The sequence below is a fragment of the Monopterus albus genome, unplaced genomic scaffold (genome assembly GCF_001952655.1).
Source record: "Monopterus albus unplaced genomic scaffold, M_albus_1.0 scaffold152.1, whole genome shotgun sequence".
NCBI classification, from domain to species: domain Eukaryota; kingdom Metazoa; phylum Chordata; class Actinopteri; order Synbranchiformes; family Synbranchidae; genus Monopterus; species Monopterus albus.
In genome coordinates, this window is record NW_018128032.1 from 549702 (window position 1) to 565589 (window position 15888).

At 41.4% G+C, this 15888-nt stretch overlaps 1 protein-coding gene across 3 annotated transcripts; it reads left to right on the top strand.

The window, feature by feature from the left end:
• Positions 1-831: 831 nt before the first annotated feature.
• Positions 832-15882, top strand: samd4b (sterile alpha motif domain containing 4B). 3 transcript variants are annotated; one of them, XM_020614840.1, is made up of 13 exons: positions 832-921; positions 2361-2871; positions 3026-3496; positions 3652-3894; positions 4037-4146; positions 4471-4557; positions 4931-5204; positions 5520-5605; positions 5946-6061; positions 6320-6518; positions 7831-7957; positions 12997-13080; positions 14016-15882. In XM_020614840.1, the coding sequence occupies exons 2-13, from the start codon at positions 2676-2678 to the stop codon at positions 14042-14044; spliced, it is 2022 nt and encodes a 673-aa protein (XP_020470496.1). In that variant the 5' UTR covers positions 832-921; positions 2361-2675; the 3' UTR covers positions 14045-15882. The 3 variants fall into 3 exon arrangements, with proteins under 3 accessions (XP_020470496.1, XP_020470495.1, XP_020470498.1); XM_020614839.1 differs by having other exon boundaries at positions 841-1162; XM_020614842.1 differs by lacking the exon at positions 832-921 and adding an exon at positions 1248-1504.
• Positions 15883-15888: the final 6 nt, after the last annotated feature.

The window sequence follows — 15888 nt, forward strand, 5'->3', positions numbered from 1 at the left end:
AATACCATAATAGAATAATTCCCCTCTTCTCTCTTCACATTCAAAATGTACTGAAGCATCAAAAGTAAAAGCTTGATAAAAATTGACTTTTATCACTGGTTTACATCATTGTTGTATTGCACAGGTGAATGTAATGTAGTCATAGCAGTAGATAAGATTGTAAATTTTTTTTGTATCAGACACTTTGATCACTGAAGGTGTAAACCCTGCATGCTTGAATGGAATGCACAGAAAAAACTGCAATGATTCTCTGCAGTAAATCGGGTGGACATAGGGCATTGCTCAAGGGCATATGGGATCCACCAGCTTTATGATTACTGATGACCTTCTATGACCTGAGAATACTGTCAACTTATGGCAAAAAAACAAAAACCAACCAACAACAACACTGTGCTTAGAGCCTGCCGAGTCTCCCTTGTTCATTCACTATTTCAAACACTCAACAGCTTACTCTAGGGTTGATTTACTTTGGAATTTGTGGCACCTGTAGCTCAGGTGGTGCATTGGCCATGAGTTGTACAATGGATGGTTTAATTAGAGGTCCTGAACAAGACAATGAAACCCTAACTGCCAGGTCATCATCACCTTTGATTTCCAGCTTTGGAAATATGTGATGACCTAGACCATGCTAACAATGCCTACTTTTACAAAAATAAAAAAAATTGTCGGCGTCTGGGCCTTTTTATATAGGAGACGAAATGGGCGGAGCAAAGCATTACGTGCCAACCAGACGTATGGCGTCATTCTACGTCTTACGTCAACTCAAAATCGAAGCACATTGCAATAGGTAGTAGGTGGCGGTAGTGCACCTTATACCGGCATGCAAACCGCAAATAGACTACAGAAGAAGAAGAAGAAGACGAAGAAGAAAAATTCTCCAGGCGTACACTCTTTATTTTCTGTATTGCAATAACCATTTTTGTACGTACATTCTATAACATTGTATATTTGAAACTGCAGGGGCTTTCCGCACTTAAGGAATACTCTTGAGGAACACTATGTATGGGATCGAAGTCTACGCTTCTTTCAGATAAGCTAACGTTATTGCATATGTTAGCAAAACTTGCTAGCTAAAGAAGATAACGCTTGAACTCAGCTACCGTCGAATTAGCTGTGCTTTAGCACTTTAGCTTAGCTCGCTAACCAGTGACAACTGACAAAGGTAAACAGATTTTTTTTTTTACTCCTTTTGTCATAAATCGCTACTCGCATAGCTTTGTCAAGTTAGCTAGCAACAGCCTGCTGTCGATTAAAACTGCATTTTAAAGCCACTGTTTGTATCGCTAAGACTGAAGAGTACGAAACGGAAAAAGGGGCAGCAACAGCGTCAACGAAAAACAATACAAACCCTGAACATCACTTACTAGGCCAACTAAGCTAACTGTGGCTAACCGCTGTCTGCTGTTAAGCCGCCGGGTGTAATGTTAGTTTGTTTCATGTTAATACGCCTCCCAGGAACAGTCACACCAACAATCTGCTGATCGGAGCTCAGCCCAACGCTGAGGTTTGTGCCTTAAACAGAAAGGTAGCTCATACTGTTACAAGTGCTACCATTTGTAATATTAGCACTTAGTAGTTCATACATACATTAGCTATTAAAACAGTACTGAACAGTGTAATGTAATTACCTGTTATAAATACAGGGCACAACGGGCTTTATTGTTTGGATAGCAGATTATTTCAGTAGTGTGTGTGGTAAGCATTACTCTACGATATTGACTTGACTGTTATCTTTGGGTTAGGCACACCTTTCGTGGATGAGTCGCGCCTTTATCATCATAACATGATTTGAGCAGCAAGATCGACAAAAATCTCTGTGAAGTGATAACTTTAGTTTATTAGTGAAAGCTTACTTCTTATAACGCCCTTAGATAACCCTGGACCTTTCTTATAATACCGTTTGTTGTTAACCTGTAAATTATACATACAGAGCCCATTATGTAACTATGGAAAAGTGATAACTCCAGTTTAAGTTTATATTCTGTGTCACTGCCATTATTTGCATATCACAACCTATTCAGTCTCCCACTGCCAGTTCAGTTTTACACTCATCAGAACTGATAATCCAACTCCTGTGGTTGCAACTTTGGGGTAAAAATTTTTGCTTCCAATATTAGGATTACAGGAGGAGTGTATTCGGATAGTAAGTCTGTAGGTTGTAGATGCTTCTGTCAAAGCACTCCTGCATAAAAATGTGGTTGTGTCATGGTGAACACATTAACGTTAGAAAAATCCTAAACAAATTTGGAATGAATTTATGCTAAATCAGTTCTGGGTTGATTAAGATTTTAAAATTGAAGAACACATTTGGTGAACTTCTGTGTAATGTTTTTTCTTTTTTCTGTTTGTTGATTTAATAGGGCAGGGCATGGATGATGTGATCCTGAACATGCAAGAGTGAATAAAAAGCTTTTCCTGTTTGTGTCATTACCAACTACAGTCGACACACTGCACAGGACAACTTCAGAATAATCCACACGGCAGCCCTGCAGTTTTTTCTGCATCTAAACCATGTGAGGGACCCTCGGTTTAGTCTGAGGGGATCCCAGGATTGTTGCAGATACGACCCCGCTGTGCGGGGCTGGACTGATCCAATCTGTGTCTGAGAGTACAGTCTTTCCAATAGCCCCCTCTTCATCTGCACATTATTGTTCTCCTTATCAAGGAGATACGCAATGATGTTCCGAGACCAGGTAGGTATCCTCACAGATTGGTTCAAAGGCTGGAATGAGTGCGAACAGACGGTGGCACTGTTGTCCCTCCTGAAGAGGGTGTCCCGCACCCAGGCTCGCTTCTTACACATCTGCCTTGAGCACTGGCTGGCAGACTGCACAGAGATTCACATTCTTGAAGCAGAGGCCAACAATGCAGGTAACAGAGTTAAAAAAAAAAAAAAAAATCTGTTTTCTCTTACTTTGAAACACTTGATAGTCCTTTCTTTTTCTAAAGTTGAAGGTGGCTTGTATTAAATAACTAATAAAAGAGTAATCAGTAGTGAAATTGACTGAACACCCTTTGTCATTAGCAATTGTCAGCCACTGGCATCAGGAGCCAAAGGAGAAAGTGGTGTCCTTGCTGCTATCCCATCTGCCTCTGCTGCAGCCACGCAACAGCGAGGCCAAATGCGAGTACATGAAGCTGCTCCAGAAGGTGTTGACTCACACGATCGAGAGTAGCCTGTTTGTGGAAGAAAGCAGACAGCTGCTGTCCTATGCTCTCATCCACCCTGCCACCACACTGGATGATCGCACCTCTCTGGCTATGTGGCTAAACCACTTGGAGGAGCACCTGTCCAGTGGCTATACTCCCCGAGCCCCATCCAACCCTTACCACCCACGTCAAGGCTCAGATGAATGGCCCAGCTCTGCTGAGGCCCTGGACCCTGGCCACGCCTGGCACGACAAGTCCCCCTTATCCAGTACATCTCCAGCAGGCCAGAATGGACACATGTCTTTCCCAGGCGGGATGTCCTCTCCCATCAACAGCAATAACACAGGTAATATTTCTCGTTAACATTTTATTTTTGAAATGGAGTAAAACACAGAGAGGAAATAATTTGGTATCAGAGCTCCTAGTCTGTTAAAATATTTCCTGTAAAAATGCAATCATTTTTTCGTTGTTAATCATACATGGATTGTTTTCTTTTGGCAGGACTGGGTGGGCAGATGCAGCCTAGCCCTCTGAAGAAGTCCATGTCCGTAATTCCTTCCAGTCCCCAGGCTTGTGGCTCTGAGTGGGTCAGTCAAGATGACACAGGGGTCCGACAGAACTTCATTCCAACAGACCACGCGCCCCTTTCACCCCAGAGCAGTGTTGCCTCCTCAGGCAGTGAGCAGACGGAAGAACAGGGCTCTGCTCGCAACACTTTCCAGGAGGATGGCAGTGGCATGAAAGGTCAGAGTTCATTACTTAACCGAGCCAAGGGCACTCATGGCATTTAACTCTGGTAAAAGCCATCCACAGTCAATAGCTGTGGTGATATCATTTGAAATGTAACATGACTTTTTTCATTTTTTTTGTCCCTTGTTTGTTCTAGATGTTCCTGCATGGTTGAAGAGTCTCCGCCTGCATAAATATGCATCACTTTTCTCCCAGATGACCTATGAGGAGATGATGATTCTCACAGAGCAGCACCTGGAGTCGCAGGTTTTTAAACTGCGCTTTTACATACACTGGGGCCAGGCTTTGATTATTCCACCCCCGTTATCAATTGCAAACATTTCTGTCCTCAGACCTGATGATACATCAACTCTCAATGAGGCATGAAATTAAGCAGTGCACCCTACAGTTATATTGAGCCAGTCACACATACAAATTGTGTGATTTTTGCCTTTGCCCCTTGGCTTTATAATGAAACAGATGGTGATTAGGTTTGTTATTTAGTAACTATATAAATTGCCCAGTGTTCCCACAAGAAATGACTTGCCTGCATGTAATGCTACCTTGTTATTTTCTGTCGCTCCTTTATAGAACGTCACTAAAGGAGCACGGCATAAGATTGCCTTGAGTATCCAGAAACTGCGAGAGAGGCAGAGTGTGCTCAAGTCTTTAGAAAAGGTAATTCAGATGGGACTGGGGTTGCTGTCCTTGTGCTGGAAATGGGGGAGGAGTGTTTTGTCATGATGGATTGTCACTCGTACTGATCAAAAATACACTTGAGTGTGTACTCATCGACGATTATGTGGCACTTGATTTAGTTCTATTAGGAAATCCTCATTCTGCTTGTTGGCACAGAAACAGACATAGAGCAGGGCAGGCAGAGATTCATTGTCTTCCTCTAAGGCATTTCAGTGTACTAAATGTTTGCTCTACTAAATCCAGATTTACAGCTTAGATATCTTCCTCTCTACTCCCAACATCACCCTTTAAACCAAAGTGTACCTCTTGAGTAGGTCACACAACATGTGGCGCTGATGTCATTTCTTACCAGGATATTTTGGAAGGGGGAAACCTTCGTAATGCCCTTCAGGAGCTGCAACAGATCATCATCACACCCATCAAGGCCTACAGCCCTGTCAGTACAACACAGCCAGCGTCAGACACTCCCACCTCGCCTTCAGAAGCCACAAAAACAGGAGCAGATAAGGAGCCGACCTCAGAGGGCTTCCAGTCCCACAACCCACCTCCCTGTGATGGAGACTCTTCAGCCACACCTATCTCAGACGGCGACATTGCAGGACAGTTCACACGTGTCATGGGCAAAGGTAAGAACACATTGGGTTTTTTTCTGATTAGATGTCAATTGTGAATTACATTAGTGGTTATGTAATGCTCTTATAACTTTGCTAACACACACACACACACACACACACGAGACACTATCAACAGCAAAACAAAATTCTTTAACAAAAGCTATTAGCACATTTTATGTCCAGGTCAGCATAAAGGGCATAGATACTGAATAAAAGATCAATACCCACCTGCCCTTAAATGCACAAATCAGCAGATATCCCTCAGTTCGAAATTAAGACTTAATGCACATCAATATACTGTATAAATCAAGCTTCTTTTTGTTTCAGTATGTACCCAGCTACTGGTGTCAAGGCCAGATGAGGAGAATATCAGCTGTTACCTTCAGCTCATTGAGAAATGTCTGACACATGAGGTAAAAACCTGCACATCAAGTTTTTTATTTTTTAAATTTTCTTAATATTTTGAAGTCATTTGTATGCATGCTTTTGTGCAATGTTGTAACAACACCTAATGTTAATTTTAAAGCACAAAAACAATCTGTTAAACTATTAAATGATCAAAATAGGCAAGTTTATATGAACTGTTATTAAGAGAATCTTGCAGTGACCTATAGTTTTTCTTTTGAAATTAACAATAAAACATTGCTTTTTCTTTAAAAATTACAAATTCCAGAAGCGTCTCCCAAATCCTTGTGAATGCTCTTTGAAAATCTGCTGCCTTTTTTTCCTCCTGTCTTTTTCGCTCTCCGTCAGGCTTTCACAGAAACCCACAAGAAAAGGCTGGTCTCCTGGAAACAGCAGGTCCTCAAACTGCTCCGCCTGTTCCCTCGGAAAGCTATGCTGGACATGCCTGTGTACCGACAGAAAGGGTGAGACCGCTGCCCTTCTTTTACCTTTGATCTCCCTCTTTATCAGGGGATGTGTCACGCAGCTGAATGGAGCACTCTCCCTGCACTCACCCTTACTGTCTAGCTGTCACTTTGATTCTCTTCTCCTTCCTCTTTCTTCATTACTCTCTCTTCCTTATTGAAATAATAGCCATCATTTCAGACAAAATGGCTTCAGCTGTTCTCTTAACTCTCTCTGGTTTCTGATGTATGCTCTTTTTTTTTTTTTTTTTTATCCAGCTGGACCTATGGGTCCAACTCCCTCCCCACAGCAGGCTCTGTGAGTGGAGGTGTAGGCCGACGAGGCCAGAGGCAGTTCCAAATGGCCCCTCGTGGACTCCCAGCTGGGCGCATAAGTCTTCTGAGTCCCAGTGGGATCGGGGGAGCTTCTCCACGCCACACACTCACCAATCCTGCGCTGGCAGGCCAGGGTAGACAAGTTAGTATTCCTGTCAATGATTGGACATGTGCATTAACATGAAACATGTAGCTTGCCTTAAATTGTAGCTATACCCTCAAATTGTGCTAGAAGCCTCTCTCCTAGTATCGGAATAAAACAGAGGAGTGAGGAAACAGCAACTGTAAGGGGTGTGGCCTTGTTGCTCCCTAATGTGTTAAATGGAGAGTCGGGGGCACGGGGAGACTGACCGCCACTGCAGCACAGACAGGGTCAGAGCTAACAGCAATGAGAATGTACTGTCAGACCTCCATTTTCTCTGCTGGAGAGACAGGGGGGTCTGGCAGAGCACTGACAGTCAGTACAAGCATGTTTAATGGCTCTTTGAGAGAATCATCATGTGAGTTCTTGCGTTGTAGCTGAACTAGGAGCTCTACTATGAGAGGCTTTCCACTACATGCTTGTGTTTGTCTGTGAGGGATGTCAGCAGCCGTTTATCGTGGTTTAAGTTACTGTTAGTCACTATAAATATATTTGTAAGCTCTGAATACTGCAGAGACATTAGTAGGTCTGTATGTTATGCTTACTGCCTCTGCTGAGGAGTAAATCATGTTTGTATTCAGCATCATTTTTCGGCTGCTTGCTAATGCTAAAAGACCCTGGAGTCTTGCCTGCGTCATCATGGTTCTGGAACTCGTGCAGACAGAAATGAGCTAAATTTGAGCAAAAAAGGCTGTTTTTACACACAGCATCAATACTGTTGTTGCCTGTATTTATGCCCTTTATCTCCAAACTAATTATGTACAGTGCAAAAAAATAATTTAGGGTGTAGAATGTCTTAAAATTATGAATAGAATAGTTCGTATTTATCAGTCATGAAACAATTTTTGTTTTTGGAGAATTCTGATTATTCTTAAAAGCTGAAGAAAGACTATCACAATTGGATCAGAATTTTTTTATGGACTAGAAGTCGACTATACAGCTTAACGTAGCATTTAAGATAACTGGCCCTGACTTCCTTTCAGTCTTGTACAAATTTATGTTCTGAGTTTTTCCTCATTATCTTTATTCACTGAAGATACTGACCACATGGTGACATGCCAGGGGAGTCATAATACACTTTAACCATCTTTTCTGGAACGAAAGCAAGTGGAAAAAACAAGGCCTCTGCAGTTTAATTAGCACACATGAGACAGGTCAAGAAGTTAGGCATCATATTTTGGTACAAACTGATTCATTATAATAGCTTGAAGACTTATTTTCCAATGACTTGCATGTTGCTGAAAGATTAGCAAAGTTTGCCTCCCAGAATAAGTGGCATTTGTGTAATGAGAACTTGTGTTTTTCTCTATAGAACTTGTGGTTTGCCAACCCTGGAGGCAGTAACAGCATGCCAAGTCAGAGTCGCAGCTCTGTGCAGCGGACCCACTCACTCCCTGTCCACACTTCCCCGCAAACCATGCTCATGTTCCAGCAGCAAGGTGTGTGAGGTCAAGCCTCTTTTTTGTTTTTCCTTAACATGGGTGTATGCACTCTAGGGGTGAATGAAAAAAAATCACTTCACATAAGAAATGCTAGTTTCTTCGATGTTGAATCGATTCACAAATGCTGAAAGTACATTTTTTTTATGTTGATGGAACAAAAAGGGTGACGCCAACCGCGAGGTCCTGATGGCAGTACATGGACAGGGCACACATAGAGGAGTTGGATTGTAACGTTAGTTCATCTTCAGGAAAGGGAATCATTTGTTTGCATTTTGATGATGTGATAACGAGCTTTGAAAGATGAGTGTGGAGGACTTTGGGAAAATTTCATAGCCCATCACCAACAGACTGACATTAGTGGGGCAGAGCACCGAACTGTGGCGTTAATTAATGAGAGTAGTTCAGCAGCACAGTCTAGTGCTTGGAAAAACCCAACAAATGTGGTAAAAACATAACCTCTTTGGCAGAGGTAACAGACCTGTGGATAACGCTGGCTGTGGCACCTTCTGGAAGCGGCAGTTTTGACTGTTTATAGGGAGTTTTGTCAGCTACAGAAACTACAATCCCATTTGGTAAGATAGCTGCTCTCCTTCTGTGCCAAGAACAAAATAACAAGACAGCTTAATGGCACATTGAATAAAACAGTCTGTTACCCTGTACAATATACCATGACCTTTTGGTTGTCACAAATTCATCTGCAGGGCCTTTGTCATGTTTCAGAGTCAGTGTGAAGAGGTTTTCCTTAACAGAAAGTCAAAAATCAATAACTTCAACAGGTTAACCCCACTTTATTAGACACTAATCAGCCGCAACATTAAAACCACCTGATAATATTGTTTAGGCATAGACTCCACAAGCCCTCTCAAGGTGTCCTCTGGTATCTGATATCAAGACATCAGCACCAGATCCTTTAAGTCCCATAGGTTACAAAGAGGGGCCTTCATGGATCTGGTGTGTTTTTCAAGCCCATCTTGCAATTGCTCAATCAGATTGGGATCTGGGGAATTTAGAGGCAAAGTCAGCACCTTGAATTTTTTTGTCTTTTTCCTCAAACCATTCCTGAAACTTTTTTGAAGTGTGGCAGGGCACGCTAACCTGCTGAAAGAGGCCACTGCCATCAGGGAATGTCATTGTGATGAAGGGGTGTACTTGGTCTGCAACAATGTTTAGGTAGGTGGTACATGTCAAAGTAACATCCATATGAATGGCAAGACCCAAGGTTTCACAGCAGAACACTGCCCAGAGTGTCACACTGCCTCCGCCAGCTTGTTGTCCTCCCATCCTGGTGCCATGTCTGTCTGAGGTAAAACATTGCACACGGCTATCCACGTGATGTAAAAGAAAATGTGATTCATCGGACCCGGCCACCGCTTTCCATTGCTCTGTGGTCCAGTTCTGATGCTCACGTGCCCATTGTAGCTGCTTTCGCCAGTGGACGGGTCAGCACGGGCACTCTGACTGGTCTCTGCCCCATATGAGGGAAGCTGTAATGCAGTGTGTGTTTGAGTCTGACACCTGTCCATCAAAAGCAACATTTTTCAGCTGCTTGCGCTACTGTAGCTGTTGTGGGATCAGACCAAGTCGTGATGTTGTGGGATCAGTTCTTGACATGAACATCAAGAACTGATTGTTCAGCAGCTGTCTTATATATCCCACTTCTTGATAGCTGCCATTGTAACGAGATAATCACTGTTATTCTCTTCACTTGCCGGTGGTTTTAATGTTGTGGCTGATCTGTGTAGATTCCATGTCTTAAAGGGACTGTGGCTACTTCATACCACAGTTTAGTTTGGAAACATAGAGATATATCATGACTGCAAATTGTTTTCTCAGAGTTTAGCAGGGACTTAAGGAAGTATCTCACTTCTTTAGGTGTACTGTAAGAGATCACAGTAAACCAAGGAATCAAACATATGTATATGTACAGAAAGACCATAACTGTACATAAAAATATGTAAGATACTGAAGTAATTCACTTGGATGATCTAAAAGCTGTGTAGGCAGCACCCATCACTGCACACTCTTGCAGTTGAATGTAAAGATCAATCAAGTGTCAAACTTATGCACCCAAACAGTCATCGCTGGTTTATGTACTGATGTTTTACCTCTAAACCAAACACTAAACAACCACAGACGTTCGAACATGGGCCTGCTACTGTCTCAAACCCGCTGTCACACTGCTCTTGTTATCAGACCTGGGTAGTGTTGTCTAATAGAGAAATACCATTAATGTGTTTACATGTAGTTTGGTGCTGTTACAATGATGCTCGACAAACCAGCAGTTACCACCATCCAACCCACTCCTCACAGGAAATTTGGCTAAAAATGTTTCACACAATTTCCCTGGTACATTCTGGCTGTTCATCAGTATTACTAGCCCAAACACTAAACCTGTTCCTGCCCTTCGGCTTTAATACAAGCTACAGTAAAATATGTTAGCTGCACCGCTTTACATTGCAGCTAATGTGGCTAATTTAAACAGGCTAACTTCATACACAAGCAGTAAAATAATTTTGAAACAGCAACACTTACAGCATCAACAGCTGGACTAAATCCACTCTTGAGCTTCAGTCTGGAAGTAAATCCAGTGGTGCACTGACTCTCTTGGGAAAGCACTCTGACCCAAAATGATTAGCATTAGAACATGACATACAGTGTTTTGGTGATATTTTCAGGTACATTTTCACAATAAATATACGATATCCACTGTGTCTTTGCTGGCTCCCAGGATGGAAGCAGGTAGAGACGGGCACTCGTTTGTTCAACCAACAACTGAGCAGGATCTGCCTTTTGCTCTGAGCTATTCATGTTGCTGTTCATCTGATGTTCTAGCAAGAAAATCACAGTGGATGACTGGTAGCACCAAAAGGGATCTAATGGGAGGGGGATGTATGACATGAACTGCCGCGTCATTGTGTATGACGTCATAAAGAGAGACGAGCCTGTTCGAGCAGGGGCTTTTACAAGTGCAGAATAAGCAAAACGGGCGGGAACTGGTCTTTTCTAATGCTTTGTGTGTCTGCTCTAAAAGTGAATTTTGCATATGTGTCCTTTAAATCAGATGTCACACAGTTATATGCCCTCTGTTGTTTACTTTAGCTCGAATTTGACCTATCCGATTATCAGATTGTTGACGTTTCAGTGGTAGTTATGCAGCGTGACCAGTGCTTTCCAGTGCAAGCTTACAGGATATGATAACATTTTTGAAGCTGCACCAGTGTATGTACACATGTTTACAACTGATTCCATAAGAATCAGCAACACAAGTGATCAGAAGATGAAATGGTCTCAGACTCCACCTTGAATCAATTTCTCCCATTCAGAACAGCTGTAAACATTCTGAAGCTGTAGTGTCAGTGTTTCCCAGAGAAACCTTTTCAGGCACGGTGGCAAGAGGATGATGGAGGTTTTGTGCGCACACTAAAATTTGTGGTTATTTATCCTACATGCAACACAAGACTTTTGGTTGGTAATTTCTATGTAAAAGTCACGTAAAACAAGGAGAACATTAATAAGATGGATTCATTTCACACAAGTAGTTGTCAAAGCTCCCAGTTACTTCACTATCAAAGAAGTCGGAACAAGCCATCTTTAAGATGAAAAAGATAACATTCACATAATGAAAATATAAGATAAAACTATAATAAACTCAAGCTGGTGCAAACTGCAGTTTAAACTGCTCAGAAATGTGAAACAAACGTGCTATTTTAAATCTATAAGGTTAACAATTTGGAACCTAGAACCATGGGTTATATTTGGGGTCCTTTAGCCACTCTGGGTCCTAGCCAGATGTTCTGTTTGCTTCTGTCTGCTGGTTCACCTGCAGCCTGCATTTGTCCCATTGCCTGTATATCTGTGTCACCGATGCTTGTGCCCCCCCTTTCCACCCCCTCACCTCTCTCTCTTCTTCTACTACTTCTCCGCCTCTCCTCTCTTCCTCATCTTCATTTGTTTTCAGAGTTTTGGAGAAAAACATTCCTATTTTGGCTGAGCGTCCCCTGGTTTCCTCATCTTAGGTGGTGCTATGCTCACATCAGCGTCAGTAGCAGCCAGTTAACTTATGTTTTATTAATGTTAGTTGCATTATGGGTAAACATCTCACGTTTACTCGAACTTTATTACAACGCAGATTAGCTCTCTGATGATTATTTAGAGTTCACTGAGATTACTGACTCATCGTAATGTTGGTGTTACCTATTGAAAGTGCAGACAAGAGGCAAATGCACTGACATTGTGGTTCCACAGGAAAATATTAAATATCCCAAACTTAGTGAAACTTGGAGAGGCCTGGGTGACAAATCAGTCAAGATAACGCCTTGTTTTTATAAACCTCAGCGTACGTATGAAAATCGTTCTATGCAGTATTCTCAGGTTGCACTCGTTCATGTTTTTCATGTATTCAGGGGTTTGTTTGTCTTTCTTACCCGAACTGTCAGAAGTGAATCAGATTGAAGTGGGGAAGAGACACGGAAAGAGGCACCTGACAGACACTCCCAAACATAAATAGTTTTTTCCAAATGAGTGTATATTGGATGATGTTTTTCAAAAAGCTATAGAAGATTTAGAGTTAAATTTGAATCGGGCATTTTGTTTTCACTTCCAATTCATTTGTTTAGAGTTATCGGTACACAATCAGATGTGCTCAGAGTTGGGTGAGCATTCTTGTGCAAATCCTGTAATAAGTAACGAATATAGTTAGACTATATATACTAAAGTGTACAAACTATGTACAAGCTGTCACTGTTGGCTTTGGTTGGTTCTTATTAGCAGCAGATTCAGCATGTTGAATTTTTTGGTTTTGTTTGTTTGGTTAACAAGTGTCAGTCAACTTGTTCTTAGATTTTAATTGAGCGAACAAATGATCTGAACACCATATTAAAATAATGGTAGTTACTCTTCAGTACATGCTTTCCCCTCCTGTTAAACAAGACAGAGAATGCTTGTGTGCTGATAATGCAAAGTGTAAACTGTAGAGTGACAAAATGTAAAACTTAGCCTTCCTGTGGACTGAGACTATTTTTCTCTTTCTCTTGCAGAATGCCAAGTCCCAGGTGCTGACCTGGAGATCAACCCCACGCTGGAGTCACTGTGTCTCAGTATGACAGAGCATGCCTTAGGGGGTAAGTGTTCTCAGCAGCTCAGTACTAAACAGGCCCTCTGGCTAGCAAACATCACACACTTACCGCCTAGGCACCAACACCTCATTATACTGTGTATTATATGTGGGCTATGAGAGAAAGAAAGCCAGTATATTTTAGTTTGTTCACACACATCTTAACCTATGCCAACATAGATTACAAAGTCTGGTGACTTACGTATGTAATTCTTATTTCATTAGTTATATTTTTGCATTAATATTTAATAAGATCTAAATTATAGTGTCTTGTAGAGAGACGGTGATAAAATTTACCTCATCGTGTCAAACCAGTTCAAGGCTCAGTAGCTCTGTGTTCTCTTTCCTGACTCCTTTGTGACTGCTGTAGAAAGGTATACCAGCTGTGAGTTTTCTGACTTTGGCAAATTTAAACTCTTCCTTTCCCAGAGACGGATAAGCTAATTGATTTTCTGCTTGTGTCCTTGTGTGCAGTCTGAAAGTGTGGTTGTCAGTATGTTAGTAGGAAAATACACACTTGCACTTAGCCAGAGAGAGATGTTATAATTTCAGTGTATTAAAAAGTTTCACTGTTTGCCTTATTTTACTTTTAACAAAGAAATCACATGATGTCAAATGCCCCGTTCACTTTTTTCCACATACACGCCATGGCAAGTGTATATTTAGAGGAATTTATTATTGGGTTATATTGTATATACTTTTATTTAATGTATTCAACAAATGTAAGATGTTCTGTTTTCAGTGACTGGCCTGTCATAAAATACATGAAAGACATGGACACTTAGGAAGCCATAGATAATGTTTTCTGCCCATGGAAAAAGGGAAAAGGGATTAAACTCTCCAGCAGTGAACAAAAACATAATGTGAATTGTGCAGTATATTTTATTTATATATGTAAATGTCTTCAAATCTATTGTGTTTCTTCTCCACTCCCCTCCTCAGATGGAACAGACCGGACATCAACAATATGAAACAAAAAGGAAAACTACACTTCAGTTGAGGCCTGTTCAGTTCCTCATCACCCAGCACAAAGAAGTACCTACGCTTAAAAAAACAGGCAAAGTAGTCACTACAAAATGACAAAAAACTGTGTATATGTTCTCTAATATTTTTGTACCTTATTATATACAACTAAGTTTATTAAAAAAGGAATACAGATAATTATATTGCAGGACAGAGGAAAAAAAAAAAAAAGGTTAACTGTGCAATACTGCTTCGTGTCACTTGCAGGACTGTGACATGACATGCAGAGGCTCAGTTTGCCACAGTCTGAGAGAAAAACAGTGGAACGGTGCTGTCTTAAGGGGTTCTGCCCTATTAGTGACTCCTCTTTTTCCCCTGCCTTGGAGCAGGACTTTATCAAGAACACAGTGACAGGCACCGCATAGTGTGTAGATTTAGAAAATGTCCAGCCAGAAATATGGCACTTTAAAAAAAAAAAAATTGATATTAGGCACTAAAGTGTAATTGGCCCGTGGATAACCTTACTGAGAGATTCCACTTGCGGACAGGTGTGGAAATAGACACAAGTACACTTCTAGCCCCCTAAATTGCTCTCTAAGCAGTGCTAGTGAGGGCTTGTATTGGTTGAAACTCTGATTGCTGTCCTTGGTTCTTTTTCTCCTCTCTAAAAAACCTGTTTATGTTAAAGGCACGAAAAGGAAGGGCCAAAAGGATTGAGGGAAAGCTTCTAATTCAACCACAGGCATACCCTTTGTCTTGGTTGTTTTCCCAAAACACACAAGTCCAAGTCCTCTAAACGTCTACAAAGCCAAAGAGAAGGGTTGTGTGATTGTTCATTTGAGATGGATATATGTAGTGAAATGTAACAGAATGGTATAATTTTTTTAAGAAAAGAACAGCAGTTTGAAGAATTTATGCCAGCTACAGTTTGTCTCTGTTATTTATACCCTGCTACAGAAATGATGATGAATCTCATTTTGTGCCGAGGAATCCCCAGAGTGGTGAATAAGGGCTGGTGAGGTTTGTACTGGGCGAGAGCTGATTTGAGATTGAATTGATACAAGCGACAGGTGTAATGGTGTTTTCAGTCAACTCTCTAATGCTGGGTGAGAAAACTAAATGAAACCCATCTCAACCCATGGCCCACACATTTGACTAGCTCTGGAAGACGAAGCTTGATCTTGTAATAAATTCTCTGGAGCATAGCGCCTCAGCCTCACAGTGCCCTCTTCCTCAAATGGCCAACATGACGATTTGATGAATCATACTTTTCAAGGTGCTTGATGATGTCCATATTTTGTTTGTCTCCGTGTGTTTCAGTCTCAGAACCCTAACATTTTCATGTTATCAGTGTTGAATCAAAAGCTGTCTTATACAACCTCTGTCTTTGAATGTGGCAGAGCGGAGGTGCATGTATGTGTAAAATGGGCTTAACTTTTGGATCACTTTTGGTTGCATCATAAGGCAGGGATAACCATTCGCATTTTATTTCAGCAGAGCCATCGGTCTGTCTAGTAAAGGTGGTTATTTACATATATCTTTTCCAATTGAAGTTTTTTACTCTCCCTTGATATTGATAACTTATGCTTATTTTCTATAATCGCCTGTTTTGCCACACTAATACAGCACTGTTGTAGATAGGGGACATGGTTGGTTGATGGTCCCCAAAGTCAACAACAACTAGAGAGCAGAAATCTTGCAACTAGTTGTATGTTTTTACCGCCTGTCGTCACTGTTTACATCTCTCTGGGATAATGCCTAATTCATGTTATGTGATGTCATGAATATTCCGTTCTCTCACTATGTAACACATTAAAGAACTGAAGCCTTTGTGCACATGTGCTGGCTGGGT